Source organism: Danio aesculapii, chromosome 2 (genome assembly GCF_903798145.1).
Source record: "Danio aesculapii chromosome 2, fDanAes4.1, whole genome shotgun sequence".
NCBI classification, from domain to species: domain Eukaryota; kingdom Metazoa; phylum Chordata; class Actinopteri; order Cypriniformes; family Danionidae; genus Danio; species Danio aesculapii.
In genome coordinates this window covers 27790726-27818143 of record NC_079436.1, presented here as the reverse complement: position 1 = coordinate 27818143, position 27418 = coordinate 27790726, and the positions used below count along the sequence as shown (strand labels likewise).

Sequence of the window (27418 nt, the reverse complement as noted above, 5' to 3'; positions counted from 1 at the left end):
AAATGGCGGGCAACAGCTGTACCCAATTTATCCTACGCAACAGGTAAGTCTATCGCGTCGGTTTATTATTATTATTATTATTATTATTATTATTATTATTATTATTATTATTATTATCGCAGTTTCAAGTTTTCATTTCACTTTTAAAATTACTGTTTATAAAATGTATAAAATATTCCTCAAAAGTTTACTCATAAATCAAACTGCGCAGCATCTTTCTGTTTATGACACTTGTTTAGAATCCTGTAACATTTCCTGTCATTCATTCATTCAATCGTTGCCATATTTACTTGTTTATCCATTTACAAGAACTGTTTTGTTGATGAAATGCAGTGTCCTCACAGCGCCTCTGTGCGGTGGTCACATGTTTTTCAGGTTTACGTATGAGTGAATGAGAGAGAGCAGCACTGTCAGTACGCGGTGAGTATGTTAATATTTATCGACAGCTCGTGGAAAACGTCAGACAGATTACTTAAAAAGCACAGATTTAGCGATGATAAGATTAGACGTAAACTTGTCGCTGACGAGTTTTTGACGGTAACATTATTTCCTAAGTGTTAGCCTGCTAGCTTCAATAGAAACGGTAATGTTAGAGGGTTTTTAGTATGTCTGTAACGTTAAATGGCAGAAAAATAACAACGAAGACTACAGAACACAAGTTTATCAAGGTATTTAACTAGAAATTAACATTTAATTTTAAAGAACGAAGTAGCTAACAAGCTTCGTGTGAGTTGTTATGGTTTCACTTTCCATTCTCCGGATGGCTAGCATATTAGCTAACGTGTATTTTTATATAAATAAATTCATACAGGCCTTTTAAATGTTATGACAGTCGTTTATATCTATACAACGTTAACAGTAACAACAAATAAACGAGAGAAGGAGTATGTATGTTTGATAAGAATGTAAATAAATGTTCTGTTGACTTGTTTAAGCTTCAAACAATAAATCAATAAGCCACCTTGTGTAATGCCACTACATGCACTAAATAAAGTTAACAATTAACCAAACTACAATTAATTTAATTTGTTCCCTATGCTGTGACATGAGAAACAATGATCTCAATAAATGTAGGCCCTTTGCGACTTTTGCCTTTCACTTTCAGCTATGGCCTCTCTCACTGATCAGCTGGAGGAGGTGAGGGTGAATGCGGAGGGCAGTTTATCTTCTCCAGGTTCTGCCCAGGAGATGAGGGCAGGGGTGGAAGCTATGGCCAACATCCCCCTTCCACCCTCCAGCAAGTATCGCTGTATAGCTGCCGAAATCATGTTGACAGAGAATGGTAGTGGCAATAACAGGAAGGAGGTGAGAGCTGGCGTAATAATTCATGTTACTCAGAAGTTCAAAGAGCGTATAATAATAATAGAGCAGGAAGCAAACATTTAACCCTATGAAGGAACCATATAGTTGCACTTGAAGTAGTATATAACCCTGAAGATTGAGTGTGACCAATGTGGGGATAGCATTAATTTTCCTTCGACTTAGTCCCTTTATTAATCAAGGGTCGCCACAGCGGAATGAACCGCCTACTTATCCAGCATTTGTTTTACTCAGCAGATTCCATTAAAGCTGCAACCCAGCACTGGGAAACACCTGTACACTCTTGCATTCACACACATACACTACAGCCTATTTAGCTTATTCAATTCACCTACAGCGCATGTCTTCGAACCTGAAGATTGAGTGTGACCAATGTGGGGGATAGTAATTATAGTGGTTTGTATTTAAAGGAAGATACAGCTTTAAAAGAAGAGTCTACCTAACACGTCAGTGGGAATCATAACCTTTTAGGTGGACTAACCATTTAAAAGATGTAGTTTACTGTTTTGTTTGGTTTTTCTTCAGTAGAATATTAAAGATTTGTTTACACTTTACAATAAAATTGTATAAGTTAATGAATATACAGTTGTTCATTGTTAGTTCATGTTAACTCATGGTGCATTTACTAACGTTAACAAGCATTAATTTGGATGTTAATCATGCATTAGTAAATACTTAATGATGATTAATAAATGCTGTAGAAGTATTGTTCATAATCAGTTTTTTTAGTAAATACATTAATTAATAGGGCTGGGCAGTTAATCAAAAAGTAATCGAAATCGACATTCAGAACCTATAATCAATCTAATTTTTCCAGGTCAATTTTTTTTTAGTTACTTTCCCTACTGTGTGTGGAGTCACGTGACCCCGCTCAGTTAAGGCTAATTTACATTATTATAAGGCTAATTTATTATATTATGATTTATACTTATTATATTATTCTGATGTTATGCTTCTGCCAAGCGCACACGTATGGTCAAGTGCAGCCTTCGCATACTCGCGCACCTCTCAAAAAATGTAACTATACATCACAACGACAGGTAGCGCAAGCTTTGTGATTGGTTGGTTTGGTAGCAGTAATGAGGGTGTGTGGCGCGGAGAGCCGCTTTTTATGTGTTTTTTAATTTCAGTTGTTCAGCGTTAATGTTCAATAAATAATCATAGATAGTGTGTGTTTACTTCAATTATTTTAAAATCAAGTAATGCACCCTTCATTCCGAAATCTGCCAGTAGTAATATTTGATCATATTTACTGTACAAAACTTGTCAGTGAACTATGAGGGCAAAAACATAAAACAAATAAATAAAATAATCGTTCATTAATTGTAATTAAGTTAAATGTTTAATTCATTGAGATTTTGATTTTATGGCAAATCGCTCAGCCCTATTAATTAATGAAACCTTATTTTAAAGTGTGACCAAAGAATTTTATCTAGAAACTGTGGTGCTTGGTGATTGATAAATTAAGTGAAGCGCTACCAGCACTTTGAGTCTAAAAACCTATTCAGGCAAAATACAATTAACAGCTGATGTACCTGATTATATATTGGCATTGTTATTCACACTCTTGGTCAAAATATTAAAATGTGCATTATTACTGCAAGCTTACTTAATGTGGATTAAGTGATTATCACTTGTCACATTTGAATTGACTGTCAATCATTTCAATTTTAGCAATAATGAGCAAAATTAGAGCAAGACCTGTCTAAAACACATGCTGCCAAATTTTATCATCCTATACTGCAAAAAAGTGTCAGAATATGTTGGAGGGCAGGAGAGCAGCATCAAGTCTATTAAACATTGGAGGGGGAACAGTTGGCAGTTGTGGCTCTGACCATATATAGTGAAATGTATGGAGTTAAATAGGTCATGTGAATGAATGGTGTCACTGTAACATATGTAGCATATATGTAACATACATATGTATAGCATTGGGTAATCTTTCACAGCTTCTTCAGAAGTTTCCACTAATTTGTATGCACATAAAATTAAGTCTTTTTTTATTCACTGTTGTTGTTTCTGGGTTGTAAAGTTCACACTGTTTTGTTGTGCATTAATTTGTCTTGTTTGTTTTAGTCCCTTGCCCTTCTGCAGAAACTTTCTACTGCTCTTAACATCTTGGAGAAGTATGGCTCCAATCTTACCAACCCCAGCAGACCTAAGTACTGGCGTACAGTAAAGTACAACAATCCTGTCTTCAGGACCACCGTAGACTCTATTCAGGTGTGGCAGATGAGATTTGTGAAGCTTTTTTTCTGCATATAAATCTGCTTACACATTAAATTGTCTTTCTCTTTCAGGGTGGCAGAGCAGTACTTAACCTGTACGGCTACACCAATCAGCAGCAGGATGGCTTGAGCTTTCCTGATGAAGTTGTCCAGCCAGATGTTGGCAAGGTGGCGTCAGTGACTCTTGAGGTCATGTGTCTACGAATGGAGCTGGACATGCTAACCAAGGTCTGAAACTGTACAAGCACTCAATGGGTTTATTACAAATAAACCATCTACAAATACACTTAAACTGTCTGTTCCTCTCCTGTAGGGCACCCATCCTCATCCAGAGTTTTTTGAAAGACTTATTCCCTCTCTCACTGTGCAGGTAATGCTTTTTTAATTGATTGATTTATTTTCTCAGCCATTCTACATTTAAAGGGGTAGTTCACCCCAAAATTAACATTTACTTACAATTTACTCCTCATTTGGCCACATAGTATACAAACGACATTTTATTCTTAAGTAGATAATTAAATATGCTTTTAGCTGAAACTATGGTCTATAGTGACTGGCTATCAGCATTCTGAGTGTCCAAAACCCCCTTTTTATACAATGTCTCTACAGGTGGAAGAGGGACTCAGCACAGATGCAGTTGTCTTCAGTCCTAGTGAGAGAGCATCGGATAAACAAACTCCCTCACCTCTGCCTAGTCCTCCTCAGCCTAAATCTCCTTTCTGTCCAGCTCTCTCACTCTCCTCTCTGGTCCCCTCTACACAAACAGGTAAAGACATCATGTTTAGCATCCCACGTCTTTGCTTTTAAGGTCTATCTGTATTTGTCAATGGCTACTATTAGGCGTTCCTTGTTATTTCCTGTCCATTCCATTGATTTTCTGTCACTCTGCAGAGAACTGCACCATATGTGGCATCTTTCCAGTGTCTGCTCACTGTCCCACTTGTACCCAGAAGCTTTGCACAGAATGTGATAGACTCTATCACTCTCATTCTGGACGGTCTACACACATCAGAATCCCCGTGACTTCCTCAAAACCCACAAAGCGACTCAGGTTAGCACTGTTGATCTAAAACATTGAGAGAATATGTTTTGTACTTTTCTAGGGATGGGTGATATGAACTTTATTTTCTGCTATTTATTGCGATAACGAATGTAATGACGATAATTACAATACAGTGTATTAAAAAGTATTAATTTTCACAAATGTTTTTTTTCAACTCTATATATAAAAAATATATACATATAAAATACACAAGCAGATGTACTGAAGCAGGCTAGAAATAAACTTTGCAGGACAGTGGACAGAGTTTGAGACCTTTGACAAAGTGTTGTGAGCATACATTGAAATGGTATTTCTGTTTCATTCATACTGGACACTAGAGGGTGCACTCATGCATGATTTTCACATACATGTTACTGAAGAAAAAATGTCAGCTATCCGCTTGTTATGTCGTGATGTATCGGTGACATGGAATACTGTTTCCAGGTCCAAGCCGCTACTCATTTGGATTGAGAAAACATTCGTTTATGACCATTTTTCAGTCATATCACACATTAAAATGAATTTTATATAAAATCATGGTGTACACAACAGTCTCTGAACTTGCTGCATCACAGACACAAATATTTGACCAATATATAAAAATGAATCACTTTCTGTCTATCGGATATTAGGCATGAATAGATATATATATATATATATATATATATATATATATATATATATATATATATATATATATATATATATTATATATATATATATATATATATATATATATATATATATATAGCGATCATGAAACGTTTATAGCTTTGTAAATGTTTATTATTACCATTTCTCAAGTCTCCTAATACAGTTTGATAGAGCGCTTGGACCCCAAAGCTGCTTCTCGTGACGTCACACTTAACAAGCAGATTACTGCAGGGCAGAAAACCGATAAATGGATCAAACATGAACACGATAAACAAATGCTTGTGGCAATATATCGATTACATGTGTTCTTCAAGCCATACTGGGTATTTTATAAGCATGAAGTATATTCATAATGCAATTCTAATTGACATTGTCTATTATTTCAGTATTGAATACTAAAAAAACAGCTTGATTTGTTCTTCATTCTCTCTTCTCTCTTGTGATGGTAAATCATGTCTGGTCACAAAAATGTTAGGCTCAAACACACAAAGCTATCACACATACACCACTGTAATATTTCATAGCACAGACCGATTGTAGGTTTTATCGGTATTATTATGATAAGTGAAATCTATTTATTGTGGGGAGAATCTACTGGTAGATTACAAACGATAAGTTAACACCCATTCCGACTACATTACTTTGTTTAATAAGTTTGGATGTCTTCATGTCCTTAGCTCATCACTGTCAACATGGCAGTGTTCATACTGCACTACAGTAAATTCGATGCTGCAGGTTTTGTGTGAAACCTGCGATCGTCCCCGTTTGTCCTCTGCTGCTCCATCACTACAGGAGGAGTCATCACAGCCCTCCACAATATCTGGTTAGTCTGTATTCCAGCTTTTCCCTCAGTAAAACACCGTCAGAGCTGCTTGACCTTTTGAAATGTCAAATTGGTAATTCAGAGTGACAAATAAACATCTAAATCTGATTGTCATTGTAATGATTCTGTTTTTTGTGCATCTTTTGTCAATTAGAGTGGCAGTGTAAAAGCTGCACAGTGGTGAATGCAGGCAGCAGTATTCTATGTGAGGTTTGCGAACGCCCTCGTCTAGCCACCCGACCTCCTGCCGTACCCCCACGAGCAACTCCCTCTTCCACAGCACTAATGGACAGCCAGGTGACTCCTACTCCTAGATTTTAAATAGCATGTGCGTAATTTCTTTGCCAGTAAATCAAGTCACTTTGAATTATATAGTGTTTTGTATAACAACGACAGTTTCTAAACAGCTTCATAGTAACAAACTTGCTTCCCTCCAATGTAAATGAATATTTCATCATTTATTTGCAAATAAAACAGTATCAATCCTATGCATTCAAGAGAACGAAATTGTCACTTTCTGGAAACCTGGGAGAGCAATCAATAATAAAAATGGAACGTACTGTAGGACTTTCTTCCTACTTAAAATGTACCGCCCCCTCAGAATGAACAAATGACAAACATCATATTAAATTGTCATATCTTGTGTTGAGCTTCAAAGCCAGATGCCTGATCCTTGGAACAATCTTCTTTGACAATTCTAAGCATTTTTATGATCAACTTTTTCATTTTAGAAGGATCGATACAATATTTGAGATTGTGTTCAATGAGATCTGCTGGTTTGTCCAGTTATCCTGTCACATGATCTGTTGAGACAAATTCATCAGTGTTATTGGTTAAATGCGTTTTCCCGTTTCTTGATTTTATGCACATCTTGGAGTTTTTATCTAGCTCTTCCTTCATGTATTGTGTAAAAAAATGTTAAAACTGGCTTCAGTATGAAAGCAATTTAAATTCTATTGTAAAGCGACTCTCAAAGACAGCTGAGCTACCTTTACAGTACCGAAGTCTCAGAATTGGTGCAAACTAAACAGAAACTTAACTAGATATACAGCTAATCTGGCTTCATGGTTCAGGCTTCAGCTTTACAGAAAGCAAAACTGTCGTTATCCATCCCAATTCATGTAAATCCCAATGTAAATCAGAAACAGCAGCTCTACAATAGTCACAGTGTCATCATCCAGCAAAGTTCAGTTCAAGTTTTGTTTTGCTCCAATAGTCTCAGTGCAATTGAATTGATTCAATTACTGGTTAATATAAACTGTGTTGCAAAACCCTCTAAACTTTCCCCCCTTTCTCCATTTAGTAAATGAGTTTTTAAAACATATAATGAATCAGCATATTTGTGCTTCTAATCATATTCAGATTTACCAATGCAAACGTCTCATTCTGAATCAAGCCGACTTTTTCTCTTCTGTCATTCAGTGGATTTGCCAGTTTTGTACATACGTCAACCGGACACCATCGACTGTATGCGACATGTGTTGTCTATCAAGATCAGAGCCTTCCATATCACCCTCTAAGCCCCTTCCACTATCACCAGTCAAGGACCTCCTACCTCCTTCAGCCACACCCAAAACCACGCCCACCGAAGACCCTGATTTAAAGCGACAGAAACTGATGAAGGAGGACGGGCTCAAACTTATTCAGCTCATTCGCGTAAGTCTGATATATGTATTGTCATTGTGGCTTGGGCACCATCATAAGTAATTAGGCATCCTTATATTTTCTCAGGAGGGAGAGAAGAAAGGAGTGAGCCCAGAGGAGGTTTACACCAGCATGCGTGTGTCAGGAAACAGTAACGTAACGCCGCATGATTGGCTGAAGACAGAGCTCCCTCATGTGCTTGATGAGATCTGTGTGATGGCTGCATCGTGTCAGCAAGAGCCCAATGGTTCAGGGGGGAACAATGGCCATGATGGACTAAAGGGCAACCCTGTGCCCCTGTCCAGAGCAGAAGCTAAACGTGCTTGGCTGACAGCAGGTGGCGATAATGAGAAGGCCGTTAGACAGGCTCTCAGAGACCGCAGAGTTAAAGTGAGTTCTGCATTCAGTAACAGCAAAGAAAGCTCCCGGTGGACCATATGGCTTTAATTTAGGGGGAATTTATTTGTTTCTTCTAGACTTTCCAAAATAGGCAGTTATGTAACTTTAATAGGCTACTATTAAAGTTTGGGGGGAAATGCACGGCAAAAAAGCTGACATAAACATTTCAGCCAAGCTTGTAGTAAAGATATTTTGATAAGATTTTATATAATAGTAGTAATAATATTAAATCAATGTTATTATTGTCCTAGTAAACATAAATTCAAAGTAAATGTTCAAGTGTACTTCTCCAAAGTAAATGTTCAAAGTAAAATTGGAATATACACTTAACAATTATCATTTTATTTTTATTAAATCAACTGATATTGCGTATTTAATTATGCATGCAATTTAATTAAAAATACTTCTTCTATCATCAAAGGCACACTTAAAGTTAATCTTTAAAATAACTAATATTAATATAATAATAATTATTATTATTACTAAATTATAATATTTGACATTACTGAATATTACTATATTAATTGATGAAGTTTTAATATCTCAAAATGAATATCTATATTTGATGCTTGACAAAATAACTTGGTGATTTATAATATAGTGTTATACAGTATATTCATCCATTAATTTTTCATTCAGTACAGACCAGTGGTGTCCAAACTTGGTCCTGGAGGGCCGGTATTATGGAGAATTTAGCTCTAAACCTAATCTAACACACCTGAACCAGCTAATCAAGCTCTTACTAGATAAGGTACTAGAAACTTCCTGGAAGGTGTGTTGAAGCAAGTTGAAGATAAACTCTCCAGGACACCGGCCCTCCAAGACCGAGTTTGGGTTTTGAGGAATGTAAACAAAAACAAGGGTCCTAGTGTATTTTTTGTTTTACATTTTGAATTTCTATATCCTCTGAGAATCCAAAAAGAGCCACATATTGATAAATAATGTTATGATAGCTGTTTTAACATTAAGTTATGATTGAATTGCCTCTTGTTACAATGATGAAATAGTCTAACAAGCAGAAAATGTTCACGGTTTAATTTGTATTTTTTAATATTTATTATTACATAACCTGAAATTATTTATTGACTTTTCAGTATCAGCCAATTTGTAAATATTGATGCATTCCTAGTAAATGTACAAAACGAATTCCATTTTAAATTCAATTGAATAAATTAACTTGTTTTTGTTTGTTAGGTAAAAGAGCTTGGCTCTCTGGGCTTTAATGATGCGACCCGCTGTGAAGAAGCACTGAGGCAGAGCGGAGGGGATGTGAGGGGGGCTCTCGTCCTGCTGCAGCGCCCTTTACTGGAGCCCTTCCATCAGCGCATGTGGAGCGAAGAACCAGAGCCCCCCATCGACATCAACCATCCAGATAAACAGGTGACCGCCCTTTAACCTTAATGCAGCTTTCACTGAGACACTGCAGTACTATCACGCCACAATTCAAAACAATCTTTGCTTCTTAGTTTTATCATATTTTGTGCTCTATATTTTTTTCCCAGGCTGCCAAAGATATTCATGCTGGTCAGTGTTAAATTGAATGTAATGTTATTAAACATAACCTGGGTTTTCTTATTTTTTTGTTCAGCATGTTTGCCGTAGGCTCCTAGCAGTGTTTGATCTGCCCAGTTGGGGGCGCTGTGAGCTGATTTTGTCTTTGCTAAGGGACCCTGCAGTCAATTACACATTGGAAGACGTGGTTCAGGCTGTGCGTGAATCACCTGACCGGGACTTCATTCGACGCGTGCTGAACAAAGAATGCCCCATCTGCCTGTCAGTTTTTCCCCACAGCAAGGTAATTTGCGTCAGCTGCTTCAAATCTTGCACTTTTTACATGGGTCTCATTACCTTGTATGTCCTCGTACTGTTAAAAAGAGATTTCGCATAGAAATCATCATCAATCTTTCATTTACTTGCCATCGAGTTGTCTAGAGCTGTAAGTACAGGTCACTAATATAGGTCACTTTTTTGCACTAAAATATCCTTGATACTGAAGAATTATGGATCATTATTTCACCTTGGTATTTGATATTTAAGACATACATTTCAGGCCCGTAGCCAACCCGTAGCCAACCTGGTAAAAAAGGTGGGGTTTTATTTCAAAAAGTGGACCTTTTTGCAGTTATATGCCCCGTTTCTATTTATCACACATTAAATTCTACATTTTAGTAACATTTTGAGCAGCATTAATTTTTTGCTGGATTAGCTAGCCGGATGTCAGCATAACCACACTATTTAAAGATTTGCTAGAAAAATGAAAAAAACAAAACTTTTTTTTTTGAATACCCATTAATTACATCATATATCATTAGGAAAAAATAGGAATCTGTTAAAGTTTATATATAAAAACTGTAGCCTATTGTCATTTATTAGACAAATAACAAACTGGCCAGCACATTCACCTGTCCTCAGTCAGAATTTGGCCATTTCAATGAAAAAATAATAATTAAAACATAATGATAATTTAATAATACTATAATGTAGAGCTTCAAGATTTTTATAGCCTCTTTTGTAAAAAAAAAAAAAAAGTACATTATAAAGTTCATGGATAACATTTAATATAGTGCGCTTTTGGTGCTTCACACCTTTGGTGCTTCACTTGTCATTTTTGTTTCAAGAATAAGTCCAAGACTTGAAATAAAAGTTACTTGTAAAATGTTACATAATGTAATGTTTAAAACAAAATGACTTCTCTTACATCAGATTATAAAATTAAAATAATTGGCCAAAACTGATTAGCTAAAGTCATGCTGAAGCGACAGCCAGCGAAGATGGCATAGCAGTCAAAATAGGACAAATGAGCTCATGTATGGGACAAATTCTGGAACTTTGACAGTGAGGGGTGGGTCTTCCGAACCACTTGAACCCCCCTGGCTACGGGCCAGCATTTCTAAATATTCCTAGCAAATGTAATAAAAGTTGGAGACATAGTCGTTACATAGACATACTAAATCGCACGTCAGCAGCGTTTATTTGAGGGCGTGCAAAAAGTTTTGTGCACGAACAGAGGAAATCTGTCATTCCTCTTATAATTCTGCGCTCACGACTTTGTCATTGAAATAACACCATAGGTAGTTGGAAGATCTGGGTAAAAGACCTGCCACCACAGCTGGAAAAAATCCTAGAGGAAACACTGTATATATGTATTTATTGTGTTCCATGGAGAAAGGAAAGTCATACAGGTTTTCTAACAACATGACAGTGAGTAACAGTGACAGGACAGACTGCAGACTCCTTTTAACAATCCCTATATGCAAACATGCTGTAAATTTATTAGCAAATCTGTGAAAGCACCTCATCCTGAGTCAGGACTATGGTTTTTTAAAATGTTTTTATTTTTATCTGTGTTATTTTCTTATTTTTTTCTGTATTTCTCAGATGCGGTCTCTGACATCATGCCAGTGCTCGGTGTGCTGTGGCTGTTTCCAGCAGCATTTCACTATAGCAGTGAGAGACAAACACATCAGAGACATGGTGTGTCCTGTCTGCACAGAGCCTGACATCAACGACCCCGAGCACCTTAACAGCTACTTCTCCACACTGGACATACAGGTACTGCACGGAGCAAAATAATACAACAACAAAGATGACCAGCGCTGTACTGCGTCATGAGTTAGAACACACCAGCATACAGTATAAGTGGACTTCAAGCTTCTCATCGTAATGTCTGAAGTAATCTCTTGTGCATGTGTGTTTGTGTGTGACTGGCCAGCTCAGGGATTGTCTTGAACAAGAGGTGTATGAGCTCTTCCACAAGAAGCTGACTGAGCAGGCTCTCATCAAGGACCCAAAGTTTCTGTGGTGCAGTCATGTGAGTGAGCCCTCACATCTGCTTGTTACCTTTTGATGTATGAAATGCTGTTTTGGGCTTCCAAGCCTCTACTTTGTAAAATCTCAATCACAGCTGCTATTTCTGACCACTGTTAAATTATACCACACATTACAGTGAATCTTTGACAAAAACAGATGCCAAATTGTTAACCATTTATAAAAGGTAAATCATCTTGTGATCATCTGAGATTATTGCAGAACACAATTGAAGGCAAAATTGTTAGCTCTCTTAATTTAAATTCTTGCTCAAATAAATTTAACAGAGCAAGGAAAATTTTCACAACATTTCCTATTATATTTTTTTCTTATGTAGAAAGAATTTTAGTTTGGCATGGAATAAAAGCAGGTTTTAAATCTGTAAAAATATTTTTAAAGGTCACACATTTTTTCTCTTTTACAAGATGTAAGAATGTGTCTGTAAAGTTTCAGCTCAAAATACTCATCAGATTATTGACCTTATTCTTCAATGCGGAAGTGCGCTCGTTTTTGCGATTGTTTTAGGACTTCCGATTCAGTTGCCTATGGGAGAAATGACTAGAAATAATAAACTGCAGAAAACGGTCACACTACTCGCTCTACAAACAAGTGTTTGCATGATTATACATAAAAAGTAGAATAAAATAATAAGAAAAGATCAGTTGGCAACATAAAGCAGCATTACAAGCTGTTTTTAACCTCTAAAAATGAATGGATGTGAATGAGACCGGAAGTCTCGAGCCAAAAAGATTCAAATGGCTGCGCCCACTCATACGCGAAGAATAAGGTGAATTGATCTTGAGGGCTATGTAGCTGTTTTTGTAGCCTGTGACTTTAAATCTAGATGAGCTTCTTCTCCCCGCCCACCGCTCCGACGTGCGTGTCTGCTTTGTTGGGTTTATATTCAGTAAGACAGTGGACACACTATACCATACACACAGTTCTGTCCAAACAGCTTGCAAAAGATGATTTTCATCACAGGTGCCCTTTAAAGATCAATTTTATCCCCTTAACATTTTTCTGATTGGCTACAAAAACAAACACTATTACTGTCCAATGATTTGTCTAATTAACCCATCTTTCCTCGTTAAATTAATTAACCTAGTTAAGCCTTTAAATAACACTTTAGGCTGAATACTAGTATCTTGTAAAATAACTACCAAATATGATACTTATATACTTTCAGCATGGCAAAAACTAAACAATGTAATTATTGGAAATTAGTTATTAAAACTTATGTTTAAAAATGTGTTTATTGTGTGTAAATATGTATATATATTATATATTATGTAAAAAAAAAATCTCTTTTGAACAGCACTTTAGAAATATTTTTTAAAAGAATAATATTTTCACAGCAGCAGGGCTAAGAATTACCTTCAATTGTGTAGTAGTACCATTTGTCGTTAGCTTTTGGCATCTGATCAGAAACTTTACAAGTGGTATCAAAAGCTGTATTCTCATTCAACAAGATTCCACAGTGATATGAAAAGCAGTGTCTTTAAGTTTGCTGCTTGTGCATCACTCTCATCTCTTTGCCACAGTGCTCATACGGCTTCATCTATGACGACGATCAACTCAAGGTCACCTGTAGCCAGTGCAGGAAAAGCTTTTGTGCTCAGTGCAAAAAAACAGTAAGTGTTTTGTTTTTTCCCCTGAAGGCATGAAACAGATCTGCAGTGATCTTGTGAGATTGCAGAAAATTAGCATGAGTGTTTTGGGAGTAAATAACTAGTGACACTCTTAAAGTAATAGCCATCCTCTGTGAACAGTATATGACATTCTTCTTTAAGGTGAACACAGTTGAAGTAGTTTTAAAGTTTTATCCTGGATCCTAAACATGCAGTAGGTGATTGTTTTCAGAAAGATTTTTTGTTGTGCTGGTTATAAGTCTCTTCACAATCCAAAAGTACTGATTAAAGTAAATGATCTAAATGTATTTTTATATTCTGGATAAGCCATAAGGCTGACAATTCTCATAATTCTGATAAGAAGCCCAAACTGTCTGTCAACAAATGTAGATTTGTACCATGCTACTCTGAATATTTGGTCTGAAATAGCATGTAAGTATGGCTTAGTAATAAATGTAATTCCTGCGCTCCGCGGGCCAAGCACTAATCATACAGTAGTCACTTTAGGACAAAGCGCATGAGAGAGTGAAACCAGCAATCCTTGCATGCATAAAATATTGCACATGACAAGTTTTGCTTGCTTCACTACTGAAAATGTGCTAGATATGATACAGTTTTTCATTGAGAATAGTAGTATTATAAAGTACTATAAAGTTTTCTAACTGGCAAATGACATAATCTAGTGGGTCTCTGTCATCTTTAATGTGTGGCTTTGGACGGCAGGGGAGGGACTGCGTTTTAAAGATATATTATGCTAACGGATTGCATTTATCTCACAGGGGGTTAACGCATGTCTTATGGAGCAGATTGATATGTTCGTGTAGAAAAATAGTTAAAATTTTATAAATATAATAAAATTAAATCACTGACTTCAAATCACTGATCACCGGCTGCCAAATTTTTAACATTATGGCTGATCTCTGACATGACTTATGACGGATGACATACAGTAAGATGCATTCAAAGTTTAAAAACGAATAAGGATAACTAAACGAGGGAAACTAAACTAATTGAAAGTGGAAAACTAGAAGTTAAAAAATCGGAGGATTTCACTGTAAGAGCTCGAGTCACATCTGTATTTGTTATTTTATCATTTTTATCATTATCATTGAATGTCAAGCCAAGAAGTTGTCATCAATGCACATTCGGCAGCCATCGTAAGTCAGTGATCTAAGTTTATCATTTTAAAAATGAGAAATGTTTTTGTTACAAAATAACATCTAACCGAATGTGTAAACATGCTGGTTAGGTTTATGATGTATTTATTTACTTTAAGAAGCTTGAAAAAAGGACCACTACACTCAATACAGCATGGAAGAGCCAGGATTATGTTTAAAACTTATTTGAGTACTCACACTAGGCACAGTTGCCTTAAACCGTGCCAAAGTGTGCTTGTCCTACTGCATTTTTATCTTCCGAGTTGGAGCATGCTTGCATCATCGATGATGCAACTGTTTAGTTTAACAGCAAGACAAGCGCTCTTGCTCAGCACAGTGAACATTGCTTTAGTTATACTGTTTTGTATTATTTTTAGTCGTTTGCGATGCAGTGACACGCAGTCCAATATTTTGCAGAACAGATCCACCACTTTTAACGCTCATAAATTTTCATAAAAGTGCATTAGGAGGTTTGCTGAAGGTGCAGCTGACAGTTTTAATAACTATGACAGTTCGCTTTCATGGAAAACTAAGAATGTTGAATGAATTCATATGAAACAGTACCTTAAAAGTGACGTTGCATCTTCAGTTTTGCACTCAGTCGCCAGGGCCGGCCGACTGAAATATGCTTGGGCACAATTCGGAGCACTCACACTTGTCAAACGAACCGGTAAAAACACGCACAGGCATGGTTCGCATAGTCTAGCGTGAGTGCACCCTGACTGTGTTCATATGAATAAAGAAATTGATACACAGAGGATGACTTGAGGCAGAGTAAATTATTCTGCAATTTAGATTTTTGGGTGATCTGTTCCTCTAACTTTGTGTGTTTTTCAGTATCAGATTCAAATTAGTGTCTTCTTTCCAATTCTGCAGTAAATTATCCATTGAATTCAAAACAAGCTAGAAATACGTAACGACAGAGAAACTTTCAATCTGATAAAATAATTTATTCATTCAAAACATCTTATCTTATTTAGGTGTATAGATGGTAAATCTGATTCATTCTAGTGAATTGTTCATCCATAATGAATGTACAGTGCCTATAGAGAATCATCATACCCCTTTCAAATAATGACTTTATTTGTCATACAGCCTGAAATCAAATCACATTCCAAATAAGTTTTACGGCGTTTGTAATGTTTTTGTAGCTTTCTCCTAATGTGTACCTTTTATCCTAAAGATTTTTTGAAATTACAGGATTGAATGCGAGTAAAGGTATAGATTTTCAGAGGGTATGATGATTTTCTATAGGCACTGTATGTGTAATAACAGAAAGAGGGCTTAATTCTGGCAAGTCATTAATCTGAAATGAACTCTTTTGTATGTATGTGTGATAATAAAAAGTGAGTTTCATTCTGGGGAATCGTCATTATGAAACAAACTCTTGCATACGTACTTGGAATGATTGATATCCTGATTAATTTTGGTAAATCGCTCATCCAAAACAAACATTCTCTTCTGTTGGTGTAACAACAAAAATGAATTAATTTAATCTGAAACCACTTCTCTCATATATATGTGCAGCAAAAGAAGCCTGATTCATTCTAGTGAATTTTTCATCTGAAAAGAACTCTCTTATATGCATGTATAATAACATAAAGTCTGATTCATTCTAGTCAGTGGTGCATTAGAAGTGAACACTCTTATATGTATATGTAATGAAGGAAGCCCAATGCATCGACTCATACATATGTAACAGACTATCCCATATGTATGTGTGCACTGAAAGCATTTCAGATTAATTCTGGTGAATCATTAATCCAAGACAAACTCTCATATTTATGTTTCAAAAGAAAATTCGTAATTTATTTTAGTGCATCTGAACTGACCATTATCTATAAATGCATGTGGAGATTTTTTCTGCCTAATTGTCTTTTTGATCAAAACAGATTTGCGAAAAAGAAACCGATTTTTCTCCCTGTGCATTCTAGTTCTTTTATATTTTAGTGCAATAGTTTAATACTGCTGTTTTATTACTCACAATTATTCGAATCATTTTTAATGTTTTACTTATTTACAGTATGTATTAATAATTTTCGTGCATACCGTATATTTGTTAATCTTTCATTCCGTCAGCTTAAATGTACAGTCTATTCATTGCAAGAGAGAGCACTTTCACAAAACTCTAAGTAATTTGATGACACAGTGACTGAGTTTGGAATCATGGGAGTTGTCATCATATCATACGATCCTGCAGCAGAAATTATGTTCAAAAATGAGCTAATATATTCAAAACTAATTATGATGGTACTATGAAGAAGAGTAAGACTGAAAGTTGTTGAAATGAGAGCACTGAAGCCATTTTGGTGGGAAAAAAGTTGCAGAGCTTTTATTACGCCACAGTCGGCTGCTTCAGGTTTTTCCAGTCATGATCACGTGAGGAAGAAGCAGCGTTGTTTCATCAAACTAAATACATTTTAGGGCTTCTGTTATAATGCTGCTTTGTGCAGTCTAAAAAACAGACAAATATATAGATTTGTCATTCATTCATTTGTTTAATGTAATAATCAGTCGTAATTTAAAAAAAGAAATGATCTTTTTTTAAAAAGTTTTATTTTTGTTATGTACAAAATGTGAGTGCCGTAAAGGTGTCAAAGTTTACCACGGTGCCGTAAAATCAATCTGCTGCAACTGTCGCAATTGATGTGTCATTAATGTATATGGTACAATCCAGGGGTCGCAATTTAAAGGAATGGCTTTTTATTTGCGTGTTTTTTTTATGCAACTATTAAATACTATTTTTATATTCTGTAGGTTATGGATAAAATACGGTAACAGTGTTTCCTCTAGAATTTTTTCCAGCTGTGGCGGCAGGCCTTTTTTTACACAGATCTACCAATTACCTGTGACGTTATTTCAATGACAAATGTCGTGAGCGCAGTATTAGAAATCGAGATTGCATTTATGTAATAGCCTACAGCATGCAAATCTCTTTGCTTGCGCGCTGATTTCCTCTGCTCGTGCACAAAACTTCTTGCACGCCCCCTCAAATATAAGCCGCTTCAACAGCGCGTACATCTTCTTGTGTGCTCTCAAATAAACGCTGCTGAAGTGCGATTTAGTGCGTTTATGTAAGTAGTATGTCTCCAGCATTTATTAGAGTTGCTATATATTTATGAATGTGTCCAATAGACCTACAGAGCGGTATTAATGCGTCCTGAAGTAAAGTGAAGCGGCTATACGTCGTGTTTGCTGGGTCTCACGCATCACGCACCTGTCAGTCAGCCAGTCAGCACGTAACCTTAAAGGGTTAAACAAATGACGCACAGCACTACTACGGTTGCAGAAAAGTTTGCGCTGTTATAATTCACTTACCCTTTAATAGGTTTTGGTGCGATTATAACCCGCTATTAAAAAAAATATATATATTTTGAATGAGAAGCTGTAATGTAGCCGTGGCGGGATGAATTTTGCCGTGGCACCCCGCCATGGAAGAATGAATATAGCGGAAACTATGGGTAATTCTAATAGTTAATAAATTAATTTGATTTTTGGAAATCCGCAAAACATTTCTCTGTTTTCTATAAAGCCAAACCAGAAATTAAAGATGTATGACATTAGCATGGCATAAAAATTAACATGGTCCATGTCACTACACTGTAAAAAATGCAGGGTTCCACACAATTCATTCATGTTGTCTCACCACAAATCGATTAAGTTAACTTAACACTTTTAACAAATTTATGTGGATTGAACATAATAAAATTAAGCTGTAACAATGAAATCTCAGGAATTGTGTTGTTTCAGCTTATTTTAATTAAGTAGTTTGAACAAGAAAAAAAATATTTTGAGTGTAGTTAAAGCTGTTTGTTTTTCTGTATTTGATAATTGTTTTAAACATCTGAGATAATTTAAGCACATTAGTCAGCAAAATACATAACACTGTCCTAGTGATTTTTAGGTATTTTGATGACAAAATCTGACATATTGTGCCTTTTACTAAAAAAATGAACTAATGTTTTACTGTATGAAGTTGTGAATGTCGTCCTCACTCTGTATGTGTTTGTCTGTATCTGCAGTGGGAACCACAGCACATGGGTCTCTCGTGCGAGCAATTCCAGCTGTGGAAGCGAGAGAATGATCCTGAATATCAGAGGCAGGGTTTGGCTGGATACCTGCGTGACAACGGCATCAGTGAGTCGGCTTTTGGTCTGCTCTAGAAGACTGTCGAACCTGTGCTTTCACCTTTCTAATGCACAGATAACGTATCGTCACTGCCTCTGCACCACTTTGACTAACAGAGTTCATCACGACAGAATTAACCTTAGGAAACATGTTGTCTTCTCATGCGATCTGTTTATTTGTTTTGTTATGTTATGTTTGGCCCAAAACCAAATGAAGTATTAATGCTGGGTGTTTATAACTCGCAGACATTTTTATTCTGACTTATTCACACCTCGAACGAGAGTGAGAGAGAGAGAGATTAGTGATTACACAGAAGCTTTACTTAAGGCTGTCTCTGTTTCACTCTGGTTTCCTGAATCTACAGCTGTCAATTTAGCGGTCTGAAATGTTCAACTATAGAAAGTAAGCTCTTATTATAAGTTTACAAACATTTTTATACTAAACTGTCACTTTTATTAAGATAAGGATGTAAATTAATGTAAATGAAAGTGCATTTTTAAAAGATTACATAGAAAAAGTACTTACAAGTAACAAAAAAATCATCTTAAAATTATTATTAGGTGACATGGTTACGCAGTGGGTAGCACAATCGCCTCACAGCAAGAAGGTCACTGGTTCAAGCCCTGGCTGGGTCAGTTGGCATTTCTGTGCTCATGCTTTCCGCGTGTTTGTGTGGGTTTCCTCCAGGTGCTTCGGTTTCCCTCACAGTCCAAATACATGCGCCATAGGTGAATTGAATAAGCTAAATTGGCCGTAGTGTATGTGTGTGAATGCAAGAGTATATGGGTGTTTTCGAGTGTTGGGTTGCAGCTGAAAGGGCATCTCCTGTGTAAAACATGTGCTGGATAAGTTGGCGGTTCATTCCACTGTGGCGGCCCCTAATTAATAAAGGGACTAAGCTGAAAAGAAATTAATGAATGAATGAATAAATATGATTAAATAAGATTAAAATATAAAGGATTGAAATTTTGTTTAAAATAAGTTTCAAAGATTGAATACAATATGTTTAAATAACAGGGTGTCCGCAAGGTCTTAAAAAGTATTAAAAGTTGATAAATCAGTTATGAGAAAATTAAGGCTCTTAAAAGGTATTAAGTTTTTACGAGATCTTAAATTTTGTTCAAGCGTTGTCCAAAGTGTTTGACTCCAAAAAAGCATATATTTATTTTCCTCCTAATATTAACAGTGGAGTGCTCTATCCACGTGATTGGTTCGGGCCGGGGCGGGTCCGGCCAAGCTCCTCCGTCCAGGTGATGTTACGTAATTTGCGACCAACACAGGAAGGTGATGTGACGCTCCCCACATCTAGCGAAACATAGAGAGAAACAGATAGCAAAATGGGAAAATATAAGTTTACGCACTCCTGGTTGAAGAAAGGCGAGTTTAAACAGTGGCTGAAACCTGTCACTGAAAACAACCGCGTAATTAATTTCTTTTTAAGCTTTGTTTCTTCCGAGCTTTTCTGAGTTCTGTTGATTGGTTGTGCTCCGTCGTTTTATTTAACTGTTTCTTAACAACCGTATGTTAAGTTAATGGTTTGATACTGATTAGAACTTAAAGTGGCGATGAGGTTAAAAGGTATTGAAATTCTCTTTCCTGCATATACCCTGAATAAGATTCAAATAAATAAATGATGTAGATTTAGTTTGAAATGAATACATATTATAATAAAATAAGTTATTTTCTTTTTCAAATAATATTTTAGACTTATTTATAATTTAATAATAGTTTTTATGTTTCACATTTAGAAACTATATGTGCCTTTTACATAGTTGCCTTTTACGTTTTACGATGGGATCCTTCATATTATATTTGGGAGTCTGTAGCATTTGAAAGATTGAAAGCCCCAGATGAATTCAACTATTCCCTCCAGTGTTTTGTATTTTGTTAGAGTTAAATTCAATTTCTTTACAGCATAAGGATCATTTGTTTCGGTTTTGTGTTGCTATGTCTCAAGTTAACCTTCATCAGCACTTTCTGATAAAAAACCTTTCTTATTCTGCTTTACCTTAATTCCTGCACATATAGCTCACGTTTAATAGTTACTATTTGATTATAGCCACGACAGCAGACAAACACTAACACAGTGCGTAAATTATGCTTTTGTTTATATTATGGCTGCTCAGTGGTTAGCACTGTCGCCTCACTGCAAGCAGGTTGCTGGTTCGAGTTTCAGCTGAGCCAGTTGGCATTTCTGTGTGGAGTTTGCATGTTCTCCCCATGTTCGTGTGGGTTTCCTCCGGGTGCTCCTGTTTCCCCCACAGTCAAAAGACATGCGCTATAGGTGAATTGGATGAACTAAATTGGCTGTAATGAAATGTGTTTCCCAGTGTTGGAAGGGCATCCGCTGCGTAAAACATATCCCAGAATAGTTGGCGGTTCATGCCTCTGTGGTGGCCCCTGAAAAATAAGGGACTGAGCCAAGGGAAAATGAATGAATGAATGTTTATATTATATGAAAAATTCTACGCAGTGTTTTTACTCGTGTCTTTCTGTAGCTTGTCCTAACTGTAGGTTCCAGTATGCTCTGGCCAGGGGCGGCTGCATGCACTTCAGCTGTTCTCAGTGCAGATATCAGTTCTGCAGTGGATGTAACAACCCCTTCCACACAGTGAGTTCCTGTCTCTTCTTGTTGTCGAAGGATTATTTGTGTCTATTTGTAGCTCCATGCGCGCGCTATACGGCGCTCCACGCGACTGTGATATTCAGTTTTGAAGCCAGCTACGAACATGGCTAAAAGTAGCATCTTTTTCCAAAGCACAGATTCTTTGCTCCTTTTTATTCATCCTCTTTCCCTCACACTCTTGCTCACTCCTTCTCTGGCAGACATGTGCAGTGAACCAGTGTACTGTGACAGGTCTGCATGCCCATCACCCCAGAGACTGCCTCTTCTACCTCCGAGACTGGGAGCCTGCCAGGCTTCAGGCCTTACTGCAGGTACACGCACACACACGCGCACGCACACACTTCCTCCTACACAGCCACGCTCACAGCACTCGTGTGCCAGGGTTGGTTGTGAAATATCACTTCTCATTGCCATCGTTTTATTTCAGAAACTTGTTTAAACGTCACATTTTGTGTCCACAGAAAAAAGGGGTGAACTACAATACTGAAACTGCACCAGGAGCACAGACTGGTATGTGTTTATTTGTAAGAAAGTTTAATGCGATAGTTCACCCAGAAATGAAGAAATTGTAGATTCATTTACTCTTCTTCTGTTGAATTCAAAACGTATACTGAAGAATAATGGGGAAAAAGCAACCATTAGCTATGTTTCCATCCAAAAATGCTAATTAAATTTATGCGGAAAACTGGAATATCGCATAAAAAACGTGCAAATAAAGCAGCGTTTCCATCCAACGAGTCAAAGAGAACAAAATCGTCACTTCCTGATTAACTGGCGCCAAATATCAACAGTAAAAACAGAGTTTTCTGCGGTAGGAGAAGTTGCGTGAATCTTTTCTTCATTTAATGAATGACATTCACCTCAGAAGACAATTCCAACAAGCAATGAAGGTTTGAAGTGACGTTAGAAGGTGTTAGACGTGGAGCACAGACACTCTTGACAGTTCTGCAGGTAATTAATAATATAATAATACCAATACTGAAATGTTTAAGTCGTTTTAGATTGACCAAAACAACATATTAGATGTTTTACAGTCTATTCACACATATTTTTATCATCACATGATCTCTTATAACAAAATCACATGACTTTTTTAATGCGTATTCTGGAAATTGTTTGGTAAAAGTGTTTCCATCATAGTTTATGCGCAGTTTTACTTGTCGAATAAAAAGTTTATCCTACTCAGCTATGCGCATATGTTTTTAATGTGCATTTTCAAAATGTATGCACATCTTGGCGTTTCCATCAATCGTTTTTATGCGCATATCCAAAATGCGCATAAAAAATAGTTAGATAAAAACATAGCTATTGACTTCCATAGTATTTCCTGTTCTTATTATGGATGTCAATGGCTGCCTTTTCCAAATATGCTTCCAATTTATTTATTTTTTGTTGTGTTCAATCAAAGAATGAAATTCATAAAGGTTTAGAACCAGCTGAGTGTGAGGAAATGGGGAGAAAATTTTCATTTCTGGGTGAACTACTGTATCCCTTTAAGGCTTATTCTCATCAGGATTGACAATTGTGATACGGTGTCCGCACACTAATACACACTAATAATATTCTGTTTACTGTGAGCATGCATTGCACTGTTGTTGTTTTCTGCTTTAAATGCTTGTACTCTTAAAATCTGTTTAAATTCTGTTTGAATGTTTTTATCAGTCATGAGAAAAATAGGTTTGGAAAGTGATTTCAAGGAATTGTGGCACTACACAACTTTTTATTATTATTATTGTTATTATTGTCATTATTTTAGACATTGTGCGGCATGGTGGCTCAGTGGTTAGCACTGCCTCATAGCAAGAAGGTCGCTGTTTTAAGACCCTACTGCGCCGGGTTTCCCCCACAGTCTAAAGACATGCGGTATAGGTGAATTGAATAAACCAAATTGGCCGTAGTGAAGGAGTGTGTATGAGTGTTTCCCAGTACTGGGTTGCAGCTGAAAGGGCATCCGCTGCGTAAAACATATGCTGGAATAGTTGTGGGTGCATTCCCACTGTCGACTTCTGAAATAGAGACTAAGCTGAAGAAAATTGAATGAATTTTAGACATTTTCATTTCTAAAAAAAAGAAGTGTTTTTTTTTATTAATATTATCCACCTTTTCACATGATGCTTTGTGTAAATCAGGGGAATAACGTATGCCAAACTGTAAACATTTAAGTGTTTAAAAAGATAACGGGTACAGTGAACTTTCAGCAGACCATAAAAAGCCCTAAAAACTTGAGACATTTATTTTAGGGGCAATATTATGGATATGTTGAATATTACTGTACTGTATGGCAGCGGTTCCCAACAGGGGGGTCCTGGCTCACAAGGGGGCCTCAGCAAGTTCGGTGGGTAGTCGTGTCATATTTTAAAAACTTTTTAAGCTGTGGAACATTATGGGAATTATCACGTTGTCTTAGTTCATTTTATCCCCTGGTTGACCAAAAAATGGACTAATTTGTGTCTCTGGTGAGGGAGCTCCAAACATTTCGGCTCACAGTGTTAGCAATACTGGAAACCCAAAATTAACTATGATTTTATTCCATTTTCTCTAAGCAAAGAATCCCTGACCCAGCCACAGTGCATTATGTGCACCAAAGTTCTTGCTAATGAATGCATGAGGCCGTCCAAATTAATAAGACATTTGTAGACGACTCATCCCCAATACCGCAAAGTGTACTCAATACAAATGGCCCACTGATGTTTTGCTTTTGTATTTTACATTAGGCTATTATTTGTGCATAAACATATCTTGCTATAGTAATAAACATACTGTTTGTTTGAAAACAACCTTTTTTGTTATACCTATTGCAAACTTTTATGAGCGATTAATATCATTAAATGTGGAGGGGGGGCCTCACTTTTCCGGGGGAAAAGGGGGTCTCAGGCAAATAAACTGTGGGAACCGCTGCTGTATGGAAAACAAAGAGAACATATTATTTAGGAACAAAAAAAGCAGTGAACTCCAAGAGGCTTTGACCCTTTAAAAAAAATTGAATGGGTGATTCACAAAAATATCGAAGCACAAAGCCAAAAGTGCATCTCATTCAGTTTACACTATGTATATGGATTATTTACAGCTCAACCTTATTATATGAACTGATATGTTTAAGTTCTTTTGAGACTGAAGTTCTCCGAAATGGAAGTGGATTGTCCTTGGTGTGAAAGAGCCTTCATTAATTTAGTTAATTCTGACTGTGTAGCCACTAGCCATCTTATCGGTCTTATCTGCTTCTATAATCTGTCTGTCTGCGTCTGTCTCCTCATCTAATTTGTCTGTCTCCATCTTAAAGTCCAGTTTGCTTCCAATTTTGCGCTTTATCTCAATTGCCCAGTGGAACAAAATTGCTTTTACTGTAATGAAAGCCTAAAAGCTGGACATCATAAAGCAAAGCACTGTTTTCCAACTAAAACTGCCATCCAATTACAGCTTCTCGGACCCAAAGCTATATTTGTACCATGAAATCGTCGTGAAACACACACATACACCTACTCCATGCAGCTTTAGTTCACACTTTGATCCACTTTTTCTCTTTCCTGAAAATATCTCCCTCGAAAACACTCTGCCTCTCCCCAATGCATCTTTTGCTTTTATTTATTTATTTACTTCTATTTTTTTGCGTCAGGTGTGTGTGGAGTGATCGAGCAGAAAGATGAAGGGCCTCGTCCGACCGATTCTCCATGTGGTGCTCAGACTCAGCCGGGTCAGGCGGGACTCTGCGAGTGAGTGACTTCACTGTTATCATGTTGACTGCTCCCTGTACTCTCAAATCTCTCAAATGCATATCAGTGTTTTTTGTCATTTGCGTTGTCTTGCTTTTCTGGGATCAGAAAGAATACCTGAATACTTGAAAATGACAGCACAATGGTATGATTTAAATGATCGAAATGAGGTTACAACAAACAAACATGTCAAAACAGATACTTCACCATTCGTTTTGCTGCCAGCTACAACAGTTTTGACAGTAACTGATCAAATTGAGGAATTGTTTGGGTAAAGGGGCAATGATATAGAAGTAGGGCTTGATCGTTTTAAAGGAATCATTTTGAAGCTTGTTTTCAATCATTTTTATTAATTTATTTATTTATTTTGGCTAACAGAATAGTTTCGAGTTTAAAAGACTAAATACAGTAGTTAATAACACTACTTTAATTTAAAATAACACAGACCTTAATTTAGTCATTTAAAATCATTTGGGTCAAATGACATAAGTTGTTCATGCATATGTAAGATCTGTAGAGTCCCAAAGACTAATATTTTAAACCCAAAGAGATTTTTTTTTAATATATATTTTAAATTTTGTTCTTTAACTTGTAGCATTGTTGTTGCCCCCCACCATATTGTGATGGATTGGACCATATTGTTTTTTACAGTGAAAGCAAAACTACTAGGCTTGTAAAATAAAACAAAAATAAGCTTGGATAAAAATAAAACAACAACAAGATAGCATTTTTATCAATCAGTGTGGACTTCTTTTTCACACTAGCACTTTTGGTCTGCACCCGGCTTTGTTTGACGTCAGAGTATGGTATGTTCAACTAGTGTGAACGCATTGATATCTACATTAGATGTCGCCTACCCTGTTGTTGTTTATTAGAAGGAATGGTTCAATAGAGCCGCCATTTTAGCACATTTGCATGGAATTGCTCACATGCAAAAAATGCAATGAAGTATTTTGATCATGTCACGTTCATTGTGTGTGCATTTTTAGCATAAGCAAATGTGAATCGAGAAAGGGATAGTTCACCATATAGGTTGACATCTTTGTTCTTGACAAGACAAAATCAAGATACTTCATCCTACTTTTTAGAGGTAAAGTAGTGTTGCCTTCTGTTTTTCAGTAAGCATTATCGAGAGTACCTGGTCAGCCTCATAAATGGCCATTCGATTGATCCGGCCCTTCTTTTTGCAATGGACGAGCTAACAGTAGCCTGCAGGAGATACCATGTGGACATCACACTGCTGGACAGAGAAGATGAACAAACATACTTTGCAAGACTGCTTAAGGTGAGTTGATACGGTCTTTTCTTCAGTCCCTGACCTCTTTTTGTACTGCTATCAAACTGCTTTCTTTTTCTTTTCTTTTTTTTTACCTCTCGCGTCTGCAGAAACTCATGGATGATGTGCCTCTGGGTGACAAGGTCCTTCGCAAGAAGTGAAGACATTTTTACTATGTTCATTTAACCTGTGTTGACTATTTTAACCCTGTGCGTCCGCAGCTCCACTTGATGTTAGCTGTGAGGACAACAGAATGTTAAACAGTGCTTCCCTATTCCCAATGTGATGTAGTTGCACACATTTGCACAATGCAGACACTGTATGCTTTCATCTACTTCTCAAAGGTTTTGTGATTGAAAACTCTTTCTTTTTAATAATCATGTTTTACTTTAATCAAATAGCATTATAGCTGGAAGATTTAAAAATGACACCGTTTGTATTACATTTAAATGGACAAAATTTTTTAAATAACAGCATTTTAAATGGTTTTTCTTTCCATTTTTCATTATTAGTTTAACCAAATTAAACTAGAAACTACATTGCAGATTTATATGATGATCGGTGTCAAATGATGTACAATCAAAGTAAATAATGGCATGACGTTTTAATTGTGGGTCAATATGTATATACATATGTAATTAAACATAATTTATAAAAAGTTGAATCTAATGAGTCTGTGTTTCAAAGAGAACTAAATTATTAATAACCACTTGAAAGATCTGGCAGTAAAACCAGTAGTCACTACAGACACACTGAAGTAGGGTTGCACGATGTTGGAAAAATCTGATATTGCGATATTTTATTTTTCTGATAAATATTGCGATATGAATACCGATTCAGAAAATCATTTGAATAGCACTATTTGACGGTTTTCTGGGGAGTTTTCAATTCAATTCAATTCACCTTTATTTGTATAGCGCTTTTACAATGTAGATTGTGTCAAAGCAGCTTCACATAAAAGGTCATAGTAAATTGG

General features: G+C 36.4%; 1 protein-coding gene across 1 annotated transcript; it reads left to right on the top strand.

Annotated features, from left to right (window-relative positions):
* The first annotated feature begins 359 nt into the window (after nt 1-359).
* LOC130244170 (E3 ubiquitin-protein ligase RNF31) lies at nt 360-27106 on the top strand. The gene is made up of 23 exons (XM_056476471.1): nt 360-420; nt 1106-1305; nt 3397-3543; nt 3621-3776; nt 3862-3918; nt 4158-4314; nt 4440-4599; nt 5922-6067; nt 6222-6364; nt 7490-7723; nt 7799-8101; nt 9305-9490; nt 9699-9905; nt 11489-11662; nt 11823-11921; nt 13459-13548; nt 18725-18839; nt 21329-21441; nt 21657-21767; nt 21918-21966; nt 25070-25166; nt 26286-26451; nt 26553-27106. Exons 2-23 carry the CDS (start codon nt 1108-1110, stop codon nt 26601-26603), a joined length of 3159 nt encoding a protein of 1052 aa, XP_056332446.1. The 5' UTR covers nt 360-420; nt 1106-1107; the 3' UTR covers nt 26604-27106.
* Nucleotides 27107-27418: the final 312 nt, after the last annotated feature.